This window comes from Catharus ustulatus, chromosome 10 (assembly GCF_009819885.2).
Source record: "Catharus ustulatus isolate bCatUst1 chromosome 10, bCatUst1.pri.v2, whole genome shotgun sequence".
Classification (NCBI taxonomy): Eukaryota; Metazoa; Chordata; class Aves; order Passeriformes; family Turdidae; genus Catharus; species Catharus ustulatus.
Window position 1 is genome coordinate 9344429 of NC_046230.1, and position 20779 is coordinate 9365207.

At 41.4% G+C, this 20779-nt stretch overlaps 1 protein-coding gene across 12 annotated transcripts in view; it reads right to left on the minus strand.

Moving 5' to 3' along the window:
- DOCK10 (dedicator of cytokinesis 10) overlaps positions 1-20779 on the minus strand; it is a 120521-nt gene that overhangs the window by 6161 nt on the left and 93581 nt on the right. For 5 of the 12 annotated variants that reach the window (XM_033068469.1, XM_042779596.1, XM_033068466.1 and 2 more), the window contains exons 33-53: positions 20599-20715; positions 19517-19628; positions 18680-18801; positions 18480-18594; positions 18247-18313; positions 17452-17499; positions 16697-16798; positions 15735-15859; positions 15256-15368; positions 14423-14560; positions 12729-12911; positions 12082-12192; positions 10510-10725; positions 9784-9841; positions 9364-9462; positions 7725-7831; positions 7147-7269; positions 6175-6288; positions 5512-5517; positions 2351-2497; positions 1810-2020 (exon numbers count right to left, since the gene is read on the minus strand). In XM_033068469.1, coding sequence (XP_032924360.1) covers positions 1810-2020; positions 2351-2497; positions 5512-5517; positions 6175-6288; positions 7147-7269; positions 7725-7831; positions 9364-9462; positions 9784-9841; positions 10510-10725; positions 12082-12192; positions 12729-12911; positions 14423-14560; positions 15256-15368; positions 15735-15859; positions 16697-16798; positions 17452-17499; positions 18247-18313; positions 18480-18594; positions 18680-18801; positions 19517-19628; positions 20599-20715 — 2434 coding nt within the window. The remainder of the gene's footprint in view (positions 1-1809; positions 2021-2350; positions 2498-5511; positions 5518-6174; positions 6289-7146; positions 7270-7724; positions 7832-9363; positions 9463-9783; positions 9842-10509; positions 10726-12081; positions 12193-12728; positions 12912-14422; positions 14561-15255; positions 15369-15734; positions 15860-16696; positions 16799-17451; positions 17500-18246; positions 18314-18479; positions 18595-18679; positions 18802-19516; positions 19629-20598; positions 20716-20779) is intronic. The other 7 variants (XM_033068471.1, XM_033068475.2, XM_033068467.1 and 4 more) reach the window with 5 other exon arrangements.

The window sequence follows — 20779 nt, forward strand, 5'->3', positions numbered from 1 at the left end:
TACTGCTATTGGAGCTGACAGGAATTATTCACCTTTAAAACTCTTTCAGTCAAGGCCTTTATGGATCTCAGGGAGTTTGGCAAAGGTACTGTCATGGTGCACTAAGTCTGATCTGATCTAACACTTTTCTGATTGCCCTACACACTTTGGAAGGTCTCCCAAACTCCATGCACATCCTTCTCCACTAAGCATCTGCTTCCAGTCAGCTCAGACCTAAACAAGCTCCAGTTTACAGCATGTCTATCTCATTGGAGAGCAGGAAACCCACGAATTCCAGAGCTGGAAGCATGAGCCAGGCATGGCAGAGAGCCAGTGAACCAAGGACTGCAGCCAGGCTGCACTTGCCCTCTGCCCAGCAGGCTCTGGAGCAGAGATGCAGTGCAGGTGCCACTCCAGCCACTCAGGCACAATTGACTTCACCACTCCTCCTGTCACAGCAGAAGCCTTGCTTTCCTCTCAAACTAAAAGCACTTAAGTTCACACAGGAAACAAATGAAAACACGTGACTTTAACAAACAGGAATGAAAAAAAAAAAAAGAAAGAAAAAAGAGAAGAAAAGAATGTTTCCTTTAGTGAAAAGCACTGAGGTGAGGAAGGTGCCAAAGGGAAAAGCAGGGCAGAAGAGGAGGTCATCAAATTCCAACCAAATGCCAGAGATGGAGCAGGGCTGAGAGCAGTGGGAGCTGGTGACAGCATGTAATAATCCAGGGAAAATATTCTGCCAGAAGAACACCCTTCTGTTTTTGCCAGACAGACCATAACAGCTGCACTTTCAAGTCAGTGAAACTACCTGCTTCAATACAGATCTCAAAACACCTACTGCTGCAGAAGCACTTAAACAAACCACACACAAGCTATTCCTCCTCTCTTCTTATTACAACCAAAGCTGTGTCATGTAACAAGACACCCTCAGACATCAGTGCCTCCTTCCTGACTTGCCAGAAGAAAACTTTTAGGTGACTGTGCTTGCACTGTAAGGAGTTTCTTTTTGGTTCCCCCAGAGGACAAAGTGGAGGCACTGAAGTTGGTAGGAAACTGGATTTTCTGTCACTTGGGAGCCTTTGCTGTGAACATCAGCCTCTCTGCCCACGGCTGCCCATGAGAACAACGCCTCCATCTCAGACAGCTCCTCATACATCAAAATTCAGACATGTCAAGTTTCAGCAGTAGTGCCACAAAGGATGCTTTTTAAAAGAGAAATTTCAATCATGATAAGAAGCTAAAAACTTCAGTTTAATATGACTCATAAAGAGAAGACGTATCTAGTGCTCCTGACATTCCTGCCTTAAAAACACTGATTGAAATATTACCTATAGCTTAAAAAAATCCTATATAGTGAATGTTACTCCCATTTTGAACAAAAATTTCTATCTGCAAGTTTTACCCTTAGCAGAATAGACATCCTACTTGGCTTTTTTCTTTGAATTGTTTATTATTAAAAGAAAATGGTTCTGAGTGCTGTCTCCAACAGAACCACTTCCAAGTTATATCATTGCAGGAACAGTTAAAATGTCAATTATAAGGAAAAACAAAGCAGCTGAATGGAAATAACTATCCCTAAGATGGTCAGGTCTGTAAGGAAGCACATGGCCAACACACACAGTGAAAAGAAGAGTCATCCTGGACAACTGACTGACGGACACCTGGGAGATGACCTGCCCTTGTGGGGGACACCTGGGAGATGACCTGCCCTTGTGGGGGACACCTGGGAGATGACCTGCCCTTGTGGGGGACACCTGGGAGTTGCCCTGCCCTTGTGGGCTGAGCTGGAGAGGTGGGATAGGGCAGGGAGCAGCCAGGCAGACGTACTGGTGAGGATCGTGCGCCTCTTGCACTGCTCCTCCACACCCCCGTGCTTCTTCCCCGAGAGCGTGAAGGGCGTCTCGAACACGAAGCGGTTGATGTTGTGGTGCATTTCAAAGTCAGTCTTGCGATCCTCGGCCTCCTTCTCCTCAAAGAAAGGTGTCACATAGGTCACCTGGATGTAGGCGTATTTGGGATCCAGGTCTTTGGGGTTCACCTGGGGTACAGTGGCAAACGGAATAAAATTATGTTAAGGGTGATGAGCTCCCAAGGCATCTTTTACATTTTTGATGTGTTTATTTATTTATAGCCATACTGATGAAAACTGAGATTTCCAAATGTAATACTCAGATCATGGATGGATACAAAGGTATTTTACCAAGACCTTCCCAAGAAGAGTGGGACCTTTGACTATAACCATTGGCAAAAATGGATGAAAGCTAAATGAGACAAAAACCCCCTGCTTCTGCACTGCAGCAAACATCTGCCTGCTCCTCTTGCACCATGCACTCAGTTCTCTCCCTTGTGGAAACCACATCTTTCATACCTTGTTGGAATCCTGGATGATCTTCACGTTATCTATTCCAAACTTGTCTGCGTAAAGTTTCATCAGCCTTTGAGATATCTCAGACAAGCCAGTTAATTTGGGCTCTTTATAGATATACTCTTTACCTTCCTCTTCTTCAAAAAAGCCCTGTTTGGAAAGAAACAAAAGGATACAGTGAACATAACAGGCAGGGCAAAACCTAAACAAGGCATTTACATCAGGAATCAAGGTTGCCTGTATACCCACCAAAGCATCCAGTAGGCCACTTCCAGCACCTAAGTTAAAAGCTTACCTCTGTCCACTCCTAGCAGATATGTGCCTAGAGGTCAGTTTTTGTACTGGTCTGCAATCTCCAAAGTTACCCAGGAAAAGCTCCCGACACATTAATTCACTTGAGACCAAGCTGATCAAAGAGTTAAAGGGCTTTCTTGAAAATGCTGATGTGTGTATGATGAAAAAACTCTCATGGATTAAAAACTAGACATGTCAGGAGTACTGTGGGCATTACAGGAACCCAATAACTAATAGCTGCAACAGCAGCTCACCTGACAGCATCTTCTTCAGTCTCAGTGACCTTCTAACATGGCATGATTTTAAACAGTATTATCAATTAAATTCCACAGGCATATGAAGAACTTCACAGGTAATTGAGGAAAAAATCTGACTTCCTATTGATTACAATGAGAAAATATCTACAGGATCATAATCTGGTTTCTGATCTTGTTTCCACTGAAGCAAAACCGCTTTATGTGGGAAAACTTCATTAGTTTGATGCAATCATACTTAAACACACTACTCTGAACTGTTTCTGTCAAAAGACATCTGCTTTCTGTTACTATTCTGTGTTTTCAAGAAAACATGTTTTCCAAATTAATCACATAGCAAGCTAGAATATAGTTTATGCTCTTAAACCCTGATTCTTGTGTGTTTGCATGCTGGAACACAGTGTTTACATGGAAGTGCCAAATCTCTGCTCATGCTGCATGGCACACTGAGATGATATCTCTGTTAATCGTTTTACTTTTAAAAAAATACCTGAAAACAAACCACTAACAGATTTAGTCTTATCTCTAATGCAAGAGACATAATTTAAGTACATATTCCCTACAGTATTTCAGCTGACAAGTGACAAGCAGAAGTTAACTGTGAGCTATAAATAATCACATCTGCCATATGCTATATGTCTGGCAAAGACTATTAAAAGCAAGATTAAATACTTTTCAGAAGCCAAATATCCTCCAATTTCAGTATTTTAAAATATTAAGCAGCCAAGGTTACATTATCAATGCATATCCCTGGATTATTTTCATCCTGGCTGGTTTGGTCCTGCAAGGACAACACAGCCTCACAGATAAAAATTATTACAGGGAGCAGCTGATGGTGATGGAAGGCAGATGACCTCCTGAATACCGAGCTCTGATGTTCTGAGAGACCAAGGCTTATCACTGTGGGAGTTCTGATAAGTGATAAGGCCATTCCTCATCCTCACACACCTCCAGACACAGCCTTGGAGCTCACAGCACATCAGACCCTTCTCTGCCCTTTGCTAAAAGGTGCTGAGGTAAAGCTTTCTGCTTGACCTGCCAGGAACTGGCATCTAATGGTTCTTTCCTTGTCTCTTCCCACAGTGAGTGATTGTGATCACTGTGAAACTCTGCCCTCCAACTTCTCCAGCTTCTTGTACACACAGGAGAACTAACCTTTACCTGACACTGCTCTGAAAAACAGGTCTTGAATGTCTTTGCTTATCAGCCCAATATGAGTTCCCAGCTATTCAATATATTTAAAAGCACTTTTTTGGGGCTCTTAATTAATGAAAGATACTGACTTCTCAAACACTCATCTGAGTAAACTTATATGCACTGGCTAGTGTGGTCACTTGGGGGTGCAATGAGATATTGTCACCAAAGGCCTTTAACAGAATGTGCAGTCTAAAACAGCATCTGCCATGAGATCTGGCTCCCTGAGCTGGCAAATAAATCTTGCTGGTGAAAACAGATGACTGTGTCCTCCCTGAGGATCACATTAATTCAAACCATCCTTGCACAGGGTCCCTGCAGCAATGCAGGAACCAAATAGTGTCTCTGCCTTTGCATGAAGAACAGTTTTCAGGTGCAGCTGCAGATCATCTTTCTCCACTAAGAAGCTCCAAAATTCTCCCTCCTAGCATTAACATTATTCTTTTGTTTGTTAACCTGCTTTCTCTGCAGCTTTTCTTTCAGTTAAGGAACAGCAGCCACATCACATCTCTCCTGCAACGGGCAAGGAGAAAGCAGTGCTTGCTGCCTTTAGAGCCCAGTGACTGGGGGAACAAACAGAGGAAGACACAGCTATGACAAAGTCAGACCCTTTGGAGCACTAAAGCTGTTTAAATGAAGTTGTCCTTGTGGCACTGGCAGCTGGAAAGTCATTGCACTGTTAGAGAGATGCTAGCCCAGTTCAGCAGAAGTGCTGCAGCTAAATTACCCAGTGGGAGAGCCCCTGGCTCTGGGAGAATACTGGCCAGAGGCTGCAGGTGGAGAGTCCTGTTTTGCCCTGTGCTGCTCTCATTTTGAGGAAGACCAGCCATAGGGAAAACTCTGCCCTTCCTCAGGTGCAGCTAACTTCCTCCTTGAATTTGGCAAGTTCAGCTTTGCTAATCTGTCCAGAGAGCCAGGACCTGCCATTCCCCTCTGAATTCTCATTTGCTTGCTCCTACAAGAGACTGCCAGGACCATGGCCTGCCCAGAGTGCTCCAGTGACCACTGCCATGGAGCTCAGACTGACACAACAGCCTTTCACTGGGAGCTGCTGGGCAGGCCAGGAAAGCAGGCTTGCATTCAAACAGCATTAATGCTACCCCAAGACTTTCAACAGAGGAAAAAGGGGTCCAATCCCACTCCCAGTGAAGCTGGGAGGAACTTCCACTGAGATGAGATGAAGCAGCATTGGACCCCACAGTGCACACACAACATGATGACAGATACAGCTCGGTAATTCAGGAAACTGAACAAACAAAAATTAGTTTGTAGGATGCAGCAATGAATGCAGCAATGTTACTTCATCTGCCACGAACCAAAGAACCAAGAGCAAAGGAAAATTAATGTTAAAGTAACAGTTGAGGGAAGGATGAAGGATGTGTAAGGAGAATTAAACAAAACATGCAACAGAACTAGACTTACCACAGCCTTGAATAAGATCAAAAGGAGAAAAGAGCAAATTTCTGTATTAAAATCTAATTAGCAAACAGAATGATTCACATCAATCTGTTGTTTACACACTTTATATTTTAGAGCACAGGAAATTTTATGCTTGCCAAAAAGAGGACTAAAAGGAACATGCTGGATTGCTACACTGGTTTGTGGTAGAAGAAAACACAAAATGCTCCAAGGGTGCTGAAGCACAGCAGAGGGAGTAATGCTATTCTACAGTACATTGCACAGAATCAGAGGTGGCCTGGAAGCAGAATGCAGAGCCAGTAAAAAACACAACAAAGCATCTACTGCATACTGCTCTGCTTTAAGATCCATTAGAGGAGAGTCCATATAGCAAAGATGACTTAACTGGTTCCATTTATGTTGTAGTTTGAAAAATCCTTCCCTGCCTCAGTCTCAGCTTTGCTTTATGAAGTCAAGAACTAAAGCTGGCACAGAAGTCTGTTCTCTAACAAACCACTAAATCCACAGCAGTGGAGGCAACTGAGTGCTCTCACCTGACCAAAATCCTGCTGGGAGTTGGATCCACGAGGCAGTTTTTGTGATTACTACCAAGTGTTTCCCTGAACTATATCAAGAACAGGTGTGAAATCTCTGACTGTGGAGACAAAAGAGCCCAAGTTCACTTACCTGCCCATAAAAAGCCACCCGGTAATACCGCCCGAAGAGACGCTTCTCAGAGTTCACAACTTCTGCAACCTTCAGGTAGGAGCGGTGGATGTCGTAGTACAGGTCAGACAGTCTCTGCATGCACAAACAGGCAGAGGGAGGGGAGCTGAGGGCATGCCAGCACCTTGGGAAATGTCACCACAGCCCTGCACAACCGAGGCTTGCCTTGGGCTCCCAAACCTTTGCAAAGATGGTTGTACGTGCTAAGGGAAGAGTTTAACTTTGTTAGCCGTACTAAAGATTCACTGCAAGGTCTCTGTCATCTTCTGAGGAGCTTTGTGGCAGTGGAGCCGTTGTGTACAGGGTCACAGAGCATCATCCCAGCACCAGACAGTGCTGCTAAACTGTTAAGTGTTGTTTGTGCAGGTCAGAACAAGGCGCCAGCAGCTGCAATCAGCTCCCAGTCCCACAAGGATGTTCTCTTCTCAGTTAACCACTAAAGAGCACTTTCACAGCACAGAGAACCAAAATTTCAGCTTATTGCTACCTACCACTTTGTGTCTCTTTCAATTTACACCCAGAAAAATCAGTAAATGAGGTTATCAGCTGGCTATCCATTGTGTATTGGAATTGCCAAGTAAATAAGAAACTAAGAAACCCTGAAATTGTGAAGAAATCGCACAATTTATCAGCATTTTCTAAACTTAAATACAATGCAAATGTGCTCTTGTTTTAGAGCCCAAGTCAGATCCACTGGCTAAAAAGAAGGGGTCTGTTCAAAATCCTTTTACATTTACTGTTGCATTGATGCTGCAAAGAGGCAGGGAATATACCAAAATTTTCTCATAGCACAAAACATTAAAAGGAGAAATTACAGACAGGAAGAAAGAAAACATTCCTTTTAAAGAAAGCACATTTTTCTGCCTCAAAGTTTTGATCTTTACTGTTGCCTTAGGATAATTAAAAAGGCCCAAACCAAACACCCACACTTACTTTAAAGTCCCTCTGCTTTTCAAAAACAGCAATAATAGGCTTGTTAACCTCAGCAATAAGCTCGTATCTCTCAGACTTCCAGAGGTACTCAACACACAACTCCAGCTGTTCCACGAGAATATTCTGCAAGTTCACAAATGCAAATAGTTCAGCAACTTGACAGCTGGTGGCATTTAATTAATAGCAATGCAGCAAAAGCACATACCCACTACTTCATTTTTATTCTGGAACTTCTATATTAAGGTTTATTGCAATTATACAGTGTTTAATCAGGTGTTGGCGACCTAGCCCTTCTTTAGACAAAAAACCAGAAATAACAGTAAGATGAAAATACTTGAATAGTTGACATCTCATGCATAAGAATGGATTTGCTTCAATGGCTTCCCCCTGCCCTGATTTCAGCTCTGGTACTTCATGTTCTCCTTAGCCAAACACCACTGCAACAGCTGTGACATTTCACTCAAAAGCTGCATGCCCTTACATTGCCACTCACTGTAATTTGTTTTAATGTACAGGATTCCACTAGAAATAATACAGTGCTAATACAGAACAGGTATATAAATGTTAACATTGCTGACCTCGTTATAGGGAGTGTCTTGCATCCCAGAGTCTTCCTTCATAGCACCTTCTTCTTTAATGTTGGGGGTAATGCTCAGAAAAGCAGGCCATCCCATGGAGAACAAGCCTTGAAGTGCAAGTCATAAGAAAGGCTATTAATGACTGAATGACCAGATACTTCAAGAAGTTACTGGATATCATTAAAACAGAGCTGATGAGTTGATTTCTTTCACAGCCCAAGTAATGAAAAGCACAAATGGAGCTGATTGAATTTGAGACTATTTCATGTTTTCCTCAATGATATAAATTCACTTCTCCAGGCAAAGGGAACAATAGCATTTTCCTGATGCAGGGTTATTCCTCTCTTTGGCATTTTGTTCCTGAGCTGCAGGTGCTGGCAGTCCTTGCAAAGCTTCACATGCAACACTCCTTTGTGCACAGGAACGACCTTCACAGGCTGAGGTGACACAATTCACACCTGGGGAACCTGCAGGCGTCCCACCTGTCAGGTGTCCCAGGGGCACGGTCCCCAGGACTGCCACAGCCCAGTGGCCAGTCCTGCCCTGGGTCAGCAGTGCTGCCACAGCCAAGGGACTGCCTTGCAGAAAGCTCTGGCTGGTGGCAGCAGATGTGGATGGGAAGGCTCATAAGGAATAAAACTGAGCTTAAATCAAGTATGTGCTAAGCTGAGGCCTTAGTGCCATGGTTGCAGCAGAAACAACTTGCACAGGCATCAACTTTACAGATCAGAAAGGGTCTGCCCTGCAAGGATTTTACTGCAGCTCTGGAGTGGAGGAGGTAAAGCTGCCAGGGGAGGTGACAAACTCCTGGCAAGACCTAAGCTTAATTTAAAAGTAGGAAAATGCTACTATGGCTCAAGTAAAAAACCTAATCCATACACACTCTCTCAAGTTTTGAAAACCGTTTAAGTACGGGTTTAAAATCACCCAAGTTCTTCACTCCAGCTACTATAATCTTTATTTAGGCAAAGCCTTTTAACACTGAACTGTCTCACAACTACTGCTCTTCCCAGAAATCTTCCTTCTAAAAGGATGCATTTTTTCATCTTATCCACAGACACTTCCAAATGTATTGAAGGACTTTAGTCTTTCCAAAACTGTTTTCTCTTTGCCAGATATTTGCCCTTGACCCTGGAAATTGCTCTTTGTGGAAATTGCTAATATCATGCTGAGAATTACTATGAAATACAGATTTCATAAACTAAATAACCATTGGCATAGAAGTATTAAAAAATATAAGCCTGCACTCTGTTTTTAAAATAAGTATCATAGATTAAAGAGACTCCTTTATCTATACTAAGTTACATATGGATAACCAGATATTAATGCCATCCCCCTGCCCTCCCAGCTTTGGATAGCCAAGGAATTGGACATGGATTTGCATGCTAAACACCAATTGACCCAAGAGGGATTTTCCTGCTGCAAAAGCCCACAACATTCTGAGCAATCCATCAGACCAGCCACAGAGCATCAGGAGAGGAAATCATGATGCTTCTGACATTGCTCTCCATATCAGCCTTCAACATGCACTAGAAACAGTTTTGATTTCGTTGATACTTTTCCAGATCAGTTGGAAAACAGTAGTTTGACCCCTAATCAGGTTATTTGACCCACAAACAGGCACGGTTAGATCACTCACTTCCTCCATTGTGAGTTGTTAGTAACACATTACTATCAGAGACTTGAGCATCTTCCAGGAGCATACGTGAGGTACAAATCTTTTCCATTTTCCAGTAACCTATGATATTGTAAGATGGTATTAGTACACTGGTATGTGTTAATACATGCATATTTAACAACAACAGACTAACAAGTGAAGCATTCTCTATTAGCTCTAGCTTGCTAAACATTTAATTAAACCTCTTTGCACAAAACACACTTTCACTGTTCCAGTCTAAGACCAGCATTTATGATATATTTTAAAAATAATACATTTGGGAAGAATTCAAGCTGCTTTAGAAATACTTTACATATAAGAAAGGAAAGTGGGGTAGCCAAAAATTATTTTGGACAATAATATTTATAGATACACCGTTGGTTTTGAATACATTGATCTTACCTTTTCTCTTCAGGTACTCTGCAATGAGAGCAGCAATATGAATATAGCACATAGCAGCCTGCAATGAGAGACCAGCATACATGGGTATGTCAAAATACCCTGAATTGCAGAATACATGCAAGGAGCATATACTTTCAGCACTACCAAATCATGAGGCAGAAAAAGGAAGACAAAAGTAACCTAAGAAAAGGATTAAATGATGAAATCCCCCTCAAGTGGAAATTTCATGCGGTGTCTTATGTAAATGCATAGATTTTTCTCAATACCACTAAGATGACTTAACAAATAAGCTATTCCTGGGTTGTGCAGTGGAACTTTTCATCATCCCTTTAGTCTTTGATGAAAATCACAACACATAAGCAAAGCTCCTTTCCTGGGCTGTAGTGGGGGAGAAGAAAATCCTTCATGTGAGTTACTGCTCATAACCTCGTCTCCACCACAGCTGCTGTGCCTGTAGCAGAGGTGCCAAAGTGACACTGCCCTCAGCTTCCCTGTCAGACAATTTCAAGTCTTACTCCAGCATGCATCAGATGCTCATGATCAGGCAAGCTGGAATGAGCACATCACATCTCCAGCTGTCTTCAAACTCTACTCCTCTGATTTCAAATATATGAGAGACTGTATGATTATCTTAACTCACTACTGTTGTTGGTCTTCCAAAGCCCTTTTAATCAGAACAGCTCAGCCTAAAGACAAATGGATTTCCTGTTCATTTGTTCACATTACCTCTGATAAATCTCCATTTCTTGCGTGAATCTTGGCCATGCTTTCGAGCCACGTCCTGCGTAACTCAGGTGTGCTGGCATAGGAGTTTGCTAGGCTGTACTGCAGATCCACCAGCATCTCAGGGTCCTTCTCATGCTCCTTCATCTGAGCTGTGGCCATCAAAACCGTCCTGATGCGCTTGGTCAGATCCTTCACCTCTGCTGGGAAATTAACGTTCTTTGGGAAAGATAAGCAATGCATCACTGAAACCATCCAAAGAGCCACATGCTGCACCCCTGAACAAGTGAAGTTCTGCTTACAGAGGACCTCCATCCTCTTCCCTAGCTGGGCAGGCTTTGGAGCAGTCACAGTGCCAGAGCATGCACACAAACCCTGGGTGTTTTTTCCTGATGTGTCACAGCACTACCAGGCGGCCCAAGTCAGTCACCTGTTCCACTGCCCATGTGCAACAACTCTGCTGAAGTCAGGGAACTGGAACAGGTGTTCCTCACTTGCTTACTGGGTCCAGAACTGGATCCTTGCACATTTTCCTCTGAGCAACAGCACCGTGTGCTATAGATAGTCCTGCTTAACTACACTCCCAGCATGTCTCACCAAGGGAATAAAGCACAAGTCTGGCTCCTGACCTTCTCACACTGTGCTAGATTAAAACAGAATCCTTATATTACTCACACCAGCTGTTCTCAACATATTTAGCTCGGCTCTCCAGTTTTTATTTTTCAGATAAGCAGTGAAATAGATTTGTTTTCAGAATTACTTCCACCCTTGGCTTTGTTTAAAAGCAAAACATTGAGAAAAAGTAAATGAAATTAAATACTCCCTCCTCTATGTCACACAGAGATGAGCAAGTCACAGAAGCAATGAGACTGACTGCAGTGCTGTGAATTCAAAGCTGGACTTCAAAAACAAGTAGAATTGTAATGACATCCTATTAGATAACACATCAAATTACTTCTGCTAACTATCTACCAATTTGCTTATGCTAATTTTGTTATTAATCTCAGTGGAGATACCCTAAAGTCACCTTCAGAGGACAAAACCACTCAAGTATAAAACTCTAAATGCAGATTGACACATGTTTGGACAAGAATTGTAAAAACTAAAGACCAGAATCTTTTCCCAACAATTTTAGTATAGACAGTGACTATAATAGCAGTGTTAACTCATCTAAGAGTATACCTTCAGTGAGTTAGCAAGGCTTTACAAAACCCAACTGTAGTGCCTGTTTTTGCTACTCATTTACTGAACAGAGGAAAGGAAGCAATTGCAGACTAAAAATTGTTTAGCTATAATTGTGTTCCATTAGTCCCAATGCATGAGACAAATAAACAAAATAAGCAATAAATAACAAATAATACACTTCTCAAATAAAAATATTTTTGTTTAAAAATTATTTTCAGTTATTAGGCTTTTGAGTCACAAACACAAACTTCAGCTTGCTGGAGAAAGGCAGATTATGAATGTATAAATCACTGGCTAATAGAGCCAGCACTTTTATTTACTGAAACACTTGCTCCTGTGAAATTGTTGACCTTTTGCAAGAGGTAGTGATTGACAAGAAATGTTTCTTACTTTCATCTGCTTGTCTCCATTAGCAAAATTATTTATAATTGCGAGTGAATGTTGAAATCGAGATCCGCCAATCCCCGCATCCGCTATCAGCTGGCTCACTGCCTTGATGAGCTGCACAGGGGGAGCAAACACAGGATGCAATTAGCAAAGAAATCAGAGTTTCAGAAGAGTTTTTAACCCCTGTTTTAATAAGACTTGATGCACCAGGCCAGTGCAATTTCATACCTGTCTTATGAAGGTAACAAGGTACAAAAAGATAATCTCTGAAAATTTTGTAACTGCTCACATTTTGAGTGTAAATATGTTATTACTGGACATTACATGTCTGTTCCTGTAGTCAGATTCTGTCTAGTTCCTTCATCAGCTGTGCTCCAACTGCTGTAAGCAACATGTGAGTCAAGAATAGTCATGAATCTGACAATGCAGATATGTCCACAGCTGTTGTCTCTCCCTGGAACAGAGCTGAGCAGCCCAAGAACAGCAGAGAATCCAGGCCAACTTCAGATTTGGCAGGAAAAATCAAACTGCCACAGAGAATTGCCTGTCTGAGGACTGCAATAGGATTGCCTTGCTTCAATGCATAAAAATAATAATGATAAAAACTAATGCACATCAGTTAAATATTGATGATCTCATACTTCACTTACCTGTAGATGGGATCTGACTATTGATTTCTGCTTGTTAAATTCAAAGTTCTTCCTCATGAAAAAATAAAGAAGAGCAGATGCTTCTGTCTGAGTTGAACGTGACCTATGGTTACAGCACTTCAGGATTTCATAGCAGAGGGAACCACAGAGATCTGCTTGTCCTTGGAAGAATGCTGATGGGAACTATTGAAAAAAATGTGTGACTATGTTCAGTACTACTCTCAGGTCTTTGTGCAGTTTTTCTGAGTTAACAGTTTTTTCTTAACCTTTCAGTAAAGCTCTCACAGTTATTCATACCGGGGTTTAAACTAAACATAATCTCACAAGCAAATTAAGATTAATTAAGAACTGTACTCAGATTTCTGTGCAAACACTGTATGCCATCAAACTGGCCTCTAGGAAGCCCAGACAGCAGCTGGCACACAGCAAGCCCAGCAGCAAGGAGTCTGCAAAGAGTGCATGACAGCTAACCAGGAAAAGCTGGGGGAGTTCTGCACAGTTATAAAAGCTGTTCAGCAGAAGGAAAATACCTAGAGTAAAAGGATCAGTGAACTTCCAGAGGTCAAGGGTTTGAAGAGCAGGAGACAACAGAGAAGGGCTCTCCAAACCATACCCACTGCTACCAACAGGGTGAATGCAATGGAGGACTGAGGGAGGAGAGGGGGAAGTGTACACATGGGCTATAGATCTTAATGACTGCCTGAGGGACTCTCCTGCAGGAGCCACAACAGATCCCTGCTCCCACAGAACCACCAAGGGAGAATTCAATCCCAAAAGCTACAGGATAAATGAGAAGGGCAATTCTGGATATTTATTAATTCTCCCCATTGCACAGAGTTCCTTCATTCCCAGCTATCTGGCATGTCATTTAAAGCCATCTGTGGATGGTTTACTTCATATTTCCCCCACGTCCTCAAGCTGCACTACTGGGAGAAGCATGATTCCCTCCTCCTTTCCCCTGAGACATCAATCAGAGGGAGGGCACATGCTGTAAACTCAGCTACATTCTTTTGTTTCGTACAAACATTTAGGAACCAAGGCCAGCTTTGCTTATTCTCACTTCCCCACAGCAATTGTTATGTGAGTGCTACATTCTGGTTGGTTTCCAGAGGATCTCATCTAATCCTGTGACTTGGAAATTGTGCAGCCTTTGCAGCGGGCACCAAGTGCCTGATTGCCCATGATAATTTACACAAGTGCAATGCAAGCAAAGAAACAGTTTGACACACAACCACATTGTTTCCTATGTTTAAAGCCAGGTATTTGTAAAACCGTATTAGTGTGGTGAAGTGTATGGAATATTCTCCTGCTAGCTCCTCTGGGGACAGCAGTAATCATTCACTGCTGGATTCTGCAAACCAGTTATCTGCCACAAAGGCCATGGTCCTCTAGGGTTTCCAGCTTTCTTCCATAGGTGGCAAAAGCAGGAAAGTCAAGGATATACCACAGAGCCAGACGTCACTTATCTACTTAAACTTTCCCCTTCATAGTAAATTTTTCTATTTCAAACAAGAACTGTTTTTTCAGACATTGTGAACTTCTTACTTTTAATCAGCAATAAATCAGACCATCTTTGTCAGGCATAAGTATTAATAGAGTAAGTTCAGAACTCTTGCCAAGTGTCCAATTGTCCCCAAGCTGTACTTGCTTTAACATACTGACAGGCATGAGTAACAGAAGAAACTCAGAGTTACCTTGCCTACAAACAGCCGTAGAGCAGCAAAGACGTGTTTGAGAGCTGCAGCTGACTGGTTGATTTGCAAAAAGAGCATGTGTGTGTCAAAGACTTTCTTCATCAACACATTCTGGCAATCAGATTGTTGGAGCTGCCTCTGAAAAGTTCACAGACAACACAGGACATTGTGGTTATTGAAGTGAATAAACAGGAGAAGGATCTGCTGGACATTACCTTGGAGTGCTCCTAGAGAGGTGTTTTTTTCACTGTAAAATTTCTGCAGATGATGCTTTCCCAGCTTGCTGCAGACTCTTGCAGTTTTTCAATAAAAGCACTTTGCTATGCCTGTGCTACTCATGGCTTGCATACGCTACATTTAAGGTGACAGACAGGGAGCACTAAAATGTAAAAAGGAGCTGTTTGCTGTACTGTGGCTGTGAGACCTTCAGCAAGTCATCTGCGTTTGCTGAAGCAATCTGAGCAATTTTTAATGAGGCAGAGGATTCACCTGACTTGCAGAGATGGAGATAAGCAGTTCAGGAATCTGTTGAAAATCTGAGATCTAGTGGGATAAGCATGATTGAGAAAAGGTGATGCAATACTAAATGCAAGACACTTCCAAGCAGAGCAGGGCTGTACATAGCCCTGGATATGTAGGATGTTCTTCCACCTCCTATTCAGCTTGGGCACTGTGAACCAATTCCCTCCTAAAGGACCTTCACTGAGGATTGGCATGTCTTATTTCCCTATCCTTCTGTCTCAGACATCTCAAGTTTTCTGTGTGCCTGCTCCCCCAGGCCTTCCTTTCTTCCCGTATCCCACCAGTTCAAGCAGAAAACCAGCAAAACATACCTGGTGATTCAGAGTGTAAAGACACAACAAGTCAAGGATTGTGAGGGAAACCTCTGTAGCAATGTTTGCCTCTGTGTCCACATAATGTATAATGTCTGTTTCATTGGAGGTACCTGCAGTATAGGAAAAGAAAGATGAAAAACCATCTCTTGAGTGTCATTAAAGATGATTTAATTCTGCAGTCTGGTCTAACTGCACTTTTAATTAAAGTGGTATTTTGAAGAAAACTGCTCATAGGAGATGAAAGGGGAGGAAATTTGAGTCAACTCTCACCAAGTGCACCAGTGATGTGAGTACATCCTTTTACTGTTTCTGTTCATCCTCAAAGGAGGAAAGAATCCTAATTGGGAAGTGGTATAGATGACTCCAATCTCATAATTTTAAGAGTCAAGAAAGCCAAGAGTCAAGAAAAGGTCTATATAGAGCCTAATCTAAATCCCACAGAATTCCAGAAGGAAGTAAATAATTTCTGTACTTACTTGCAGTGCTACTGTCAATCATCTGCAAGAGTTTGGGGTTAGAAAGTGCGTTTTTGCCACGGATTATTGGTAATGTTTGAGATCTGTGGTGCTTGTGGCCATCGTGACTTGAAGCAGAATGCATCCTGGAATTGAAAGGTACCATTAAGAACAGAAAAAAAGAATAAACTACTGTGCCTATTTAGAATTTTCCATGTCAGTTACTGCAATGCTTCCCAATGGGTGAATTAAACAAAATGATGCAAAATTCCTCAAAGAAACAAAGATGAAGGAAGTCAGTGAGGTGGACAAAACAAACACGTGCTGCGATTTATTAAAATCACAGGGGACAAAACTTCCATTAAGGACTGAAAAAAAAAGCATCAGTTTAAATAACTGGCTGATGTTTAGAAAACTGTCTTTGGGTGAAGAAAAACTGAGGTAAGTTCTGTTAGTTCAGAATATAAGGAAAATATATCCTGTTCAAGAAAAATAATACCGTTTCTAGAAGAAATGATGACAAACTCACAATGACAGTAAAAATACGAGTGCATATTCATATGTCCTTTTAACCCTCTTTGATGCTGACAAACACATCATTAATTTATTAATTCATAATGAGAAGCTTAGAACTAAAATACCAATGAATATTATAATTTTTGAAAGGATTTTATATTTGTAACTAGTGTAAAATTCAGGAAGATTTAAGATTTTCAGGTAACTTTTAAAAATACTCTTCCTGTTTATTTCTTTTAAAAATGTAATTTCATAAATTCACATGATTAAAATTATTCTAGGACAGAATTACTCCCTGAACAACTCAAGCCAAAGAGACTCTTTTCACAGTTTAAAGCTTTGGGGCCTCTGAAGTTTGTTACGTGTTTTATCAACCTCTTTTCAGTCAGTGCTGTGACAGAGTATGAGGGCTGGAGGATGACAGCCCTGCTGAGGGTTTACAGAGTTAGAATTCAGTGTGCCATTACCATTGTGAGAGCAGCCCTGATGCCTGGCCAGAGGAGTTCGAGCCTTTAAGAGTTCCATTATTCTGGGTGGCCTGGGCAAACTTAAAAGCAGCTGCAATTTTCCTGTTAAGAGAAAATAAGTGTTGATTTGTTTGTTATGAAATGTGACATCGATTTTTCCATATCCCTGAAGAGTAAATGCAGGCCTGACAAAACCTGTCACAGAGCAAGAACTGGTTCATCTGGTGACCTTTAATTTTGACACTGCATGACATATAGACAAGTTCACAGCAATAATATAAAATTAAAAATGAAACATCAGCTGAGACAAAGTGTGCAATCCACATTTCACAGTTGAACATGATCTCACATTTTTTCAGGGAGGTAGGAGATTTTTTATTTTATTGCTGTGAAACAATTATCTATGCTCATTAAAACTGTTCTTTCCATGACAGGGATGGAAATACAGTGTTCAAAGCTCCCTTATTTGGCACATGCACAGAAATGTGGGCAAGAATGGCCCCAGTATTTTGGGCTATAAATGCAATAATGGTTATCCCACCATGGAATTCATCCTTCATATGTATCCATTCATAGGTATGTACTCAGAGATGCAGAACATCACAATAACATCATTTGCATAAAAGAAAGAAATGAAACACACATTAGCTTCAGTTCTACAAAGAGATTCTTTCAAGAAAAAATTGATGGATACACTGTTAATCTAAAATATGCTGTAATATTTAAATACTGCAACACAGAGTCTACAGAATTACCTGACAATATTGCGTTTTCCTAGATATCTGAAATTTTGCAGACAAACCCTGAAAGACAAAACAACATATTTTATGGCTATTAATGGCTTTGTTCTTACGAAAGAAATGCTGAATCTTTGTGCCTCAATGGCACCCAAGGTGTATGCACCTGCTAGTAAGCAAAAAGAACAGAATGCAGCAGTTCCCAGCCTAGGGACACACGAGGTGTGGCAGCACTTTGCACACCCATGTTCTCTTCCTCCACAATTGAAGATTTCTGCCTGTGAAATTGTAAAGGCAAAAACCTGGCTGCAAAAACATTGCTTCTTCACCAACTAAAGATAAATAACTCCCATTTCAACTACAAGATGGTGAGGAAATTCCAAAACCAGCTCCCTGCTGGATTCTGCAGTCATGCATAAATTGGATTGAGCAAACCACCCTGGGGATGTGAAAAGCAGGTCATCCTACATTATGTGACTTTTCTTATGGCTGAGAAGTTTTGAGGAGCTAAATATTTTTCTCAAGGGAAGAACAGAATCTCAACACCAAATGGGAAACCAATATGAAAATCTCTTTTAGGAGGAAGACCCAAAGCATTATGACCCTTGTTCATGGAAATTACAACATATTGGAGGATATCTATCTTATTAATAATGTATCATTATGACTTTGGAAGACTATAACAAAATAATTTAAGATACAAGAGCTCTCTCAGACTATTCCAATAGGTGAACAAATCTAAAGAGGAATCGTTTGCAACCAGCACTTCAGAATATTCAACACAAAAATCAAACAACCACAAAGTAAACTTACTCTAAAATGCTGAAAAAGTCTGTTATTTCTGAGAAGGGTGCTCGCAACCAGTAGGAAATCAGTGCATCTAAGGGGAGATATTAAAATATATTATGTATCCGTTACAGGGAATTAAACTTAGCCCAAAGCTTATAAAGTACACTGATAATTATCCTAATTTAATGTTCACACGGATTCAGCACTCCCAGCATTTCACAGCAATATAAATCAAGTAGCGAGTGCACAGTTTTTACCTTCCGAAATGGTTTTCATAATGTGAAGGAAGCACATGAGAAGGCTTCTGGTTTCAGCTTGATCCAGCTTGTCAAAACGAAGAGTTGACCCAATCAGAGACAAAGGTCTCGTGATCTGTTGAGGTGACAGCAAAGGGCCTCATTAACTACAGTGATGGACTCCCACCTCTAGCAAGCGTTTTCAACATTTGCACATGTACCTTTTCACACGTGTCAGTTCTCTCACTGTTTTTTTCATTGGTACTTGGGTTAGATTCAAGACTTGCTAAGGAAGCTCTGGAGTCAGCATGGTTTGCTGCAGAGATAGCTATTGATGAAAAGGCTGTAAATGAAAGTCATAGCAAACATGCTAAACTAAAACATTTATGGATACAAAAACTAACAAAAAAAATGGAGAACTTAAAATGTGTCACATGCTGGATTGAGACAAGTGCTTTGAACTTCCAATAGCAATGCTATTGATGGGTATGTTTAGTACTGAAAACATGCAACAAGTTGAAGTACAATGATTCAGTATGCCATTTTTCATGGCATCAAAATGGCCTGTTACATTCTGTGAGAACTGACCTAACGACACAAAAATCAGTGGAAAGATGCCTGAATTCATTTCCCTGGATTCTGAAATGGGGTTTGGAAGCAGTAAATAAAGTAAGTTGTGTTTCTACTCTTCCGTTAAGTCTGGAAAAACTATGAATATTTGCCTCCATGAGACATCAGGAGTTTTCAGGAGAAACCTTGGAACTATTTTCAAGTCAGGCAGAGACTACAAGAATGAACTCAGGCAAAGGGATTTTTAAGAGCCTGAATACTGGCATCATTCCAAAGCAGAAGAGTAAGTGAAGCAGTGGAAGTAGAACAGCTTCACAAGAGAGAGCCAATTCAAAGACACCCAAAGGGAAGAGAAACATTGCATATCATGTTTCCCTGGGTATGGTATAGAAAAAATTAATGATATTCTCCATGAATTCTAAGCAGAAAGCACAATGGATTGAGATAGACACAGATCTGCCTATGTGTGTTCCATCTGTCCTTTGTACCTGCAATAGAGTTCAGAACATCTTTGGAAAAGGAGGTGTCCACAGAGTTTGCATGTTTCATTGCTGTCTGGCTCTGAAACCCTCCAGTTGTGCTCAGGTCATCCCTGGATCCCTGCATTTGAAAGAAACAGAACCAGCTGCAGCAGGTGATACCACTCATAACTTGGGTAATGACAGCACTCCCAGGAGGCTTTTCTAAGACCCCAAGTTTGAGAACCTACTTTCAGCTGTTTTGACAGGGCAGCCTTAAAGGATCAAGGCTTGCCATAATATGCTAAAAGTTACCTGCAATAAGAGACTCTCTCACTGTGGAAGCTGTAAAGGACTAGTCAAGTGTAACTAGTGTTTGCTCTGAAACATAAACACAGCACTGGGAAAGGAACATTAATTGCCATTAGCAATGCTCAAATGAAATGGGTTCATTTACTGGAAGGACTAAAAGACATTACCCCTGCAGAAATCTGCTTATAGTTTTTAAAGCAGCATGGTTATAACACATCTTCTGTGAAACAAACATATTCCTCCAGATGTGCAGTTTTTACAGACATTTTCTGTGGCAGTAAAGTTATTTTATGCTGCTTCTGCACCCCTACCATCCTTCAGTTACTTGTATGCATTCTCTCTGCCTCCTAGTACAGCTTATGGTCCCTCACTTTTACCACCTCTGGGTACACAAAGTGATCCTGCAAAGGCTCTGTGAGCAATGGGAGGTTTTCCTCACACCACTGTGTCCCAGCCCCCTGGCCTGAGGACACGTCCCCAGACCCCAGCCTGTGGCAGAGGCACTGCACGCATTGTCTGGGGCTCCAAATCTCTAACCCTGAATTTCCAGCCCTGGGACAGCAGTGTCCCAGGTCTGTTCCAGACCCCCATTCTGTTCTTTGACAGTACAGACCCCCAGGGCTCTGCAGGTGCTCTGCAAATTGAGACTTTGCAAATTAAACTTTGAAGATGCAAATATATCAGCAAGTTCAGAACTGTATTCTGCTACCTAATTGGTGACCAGCATAAACTTGGACCTCTTCCCACTGGGTCAGACTGGCTCACTTTGATCATTTCAGCACTCCAAAAAAAAAAATTACCTGATTGGAAGTATTGATATTGAAGAGGAACATATCTTTCATATAAATCCTTGGCATATTGTCCAAAAGCATTCCATAGAGTGGCATATACAGGTTTGCAATTTGTGCTTGTTTGGCCTAAAAATAAAAGATTTAACATAATCCTCAAGAAACTAATAAATACATACCAGAGGCTAAGGAA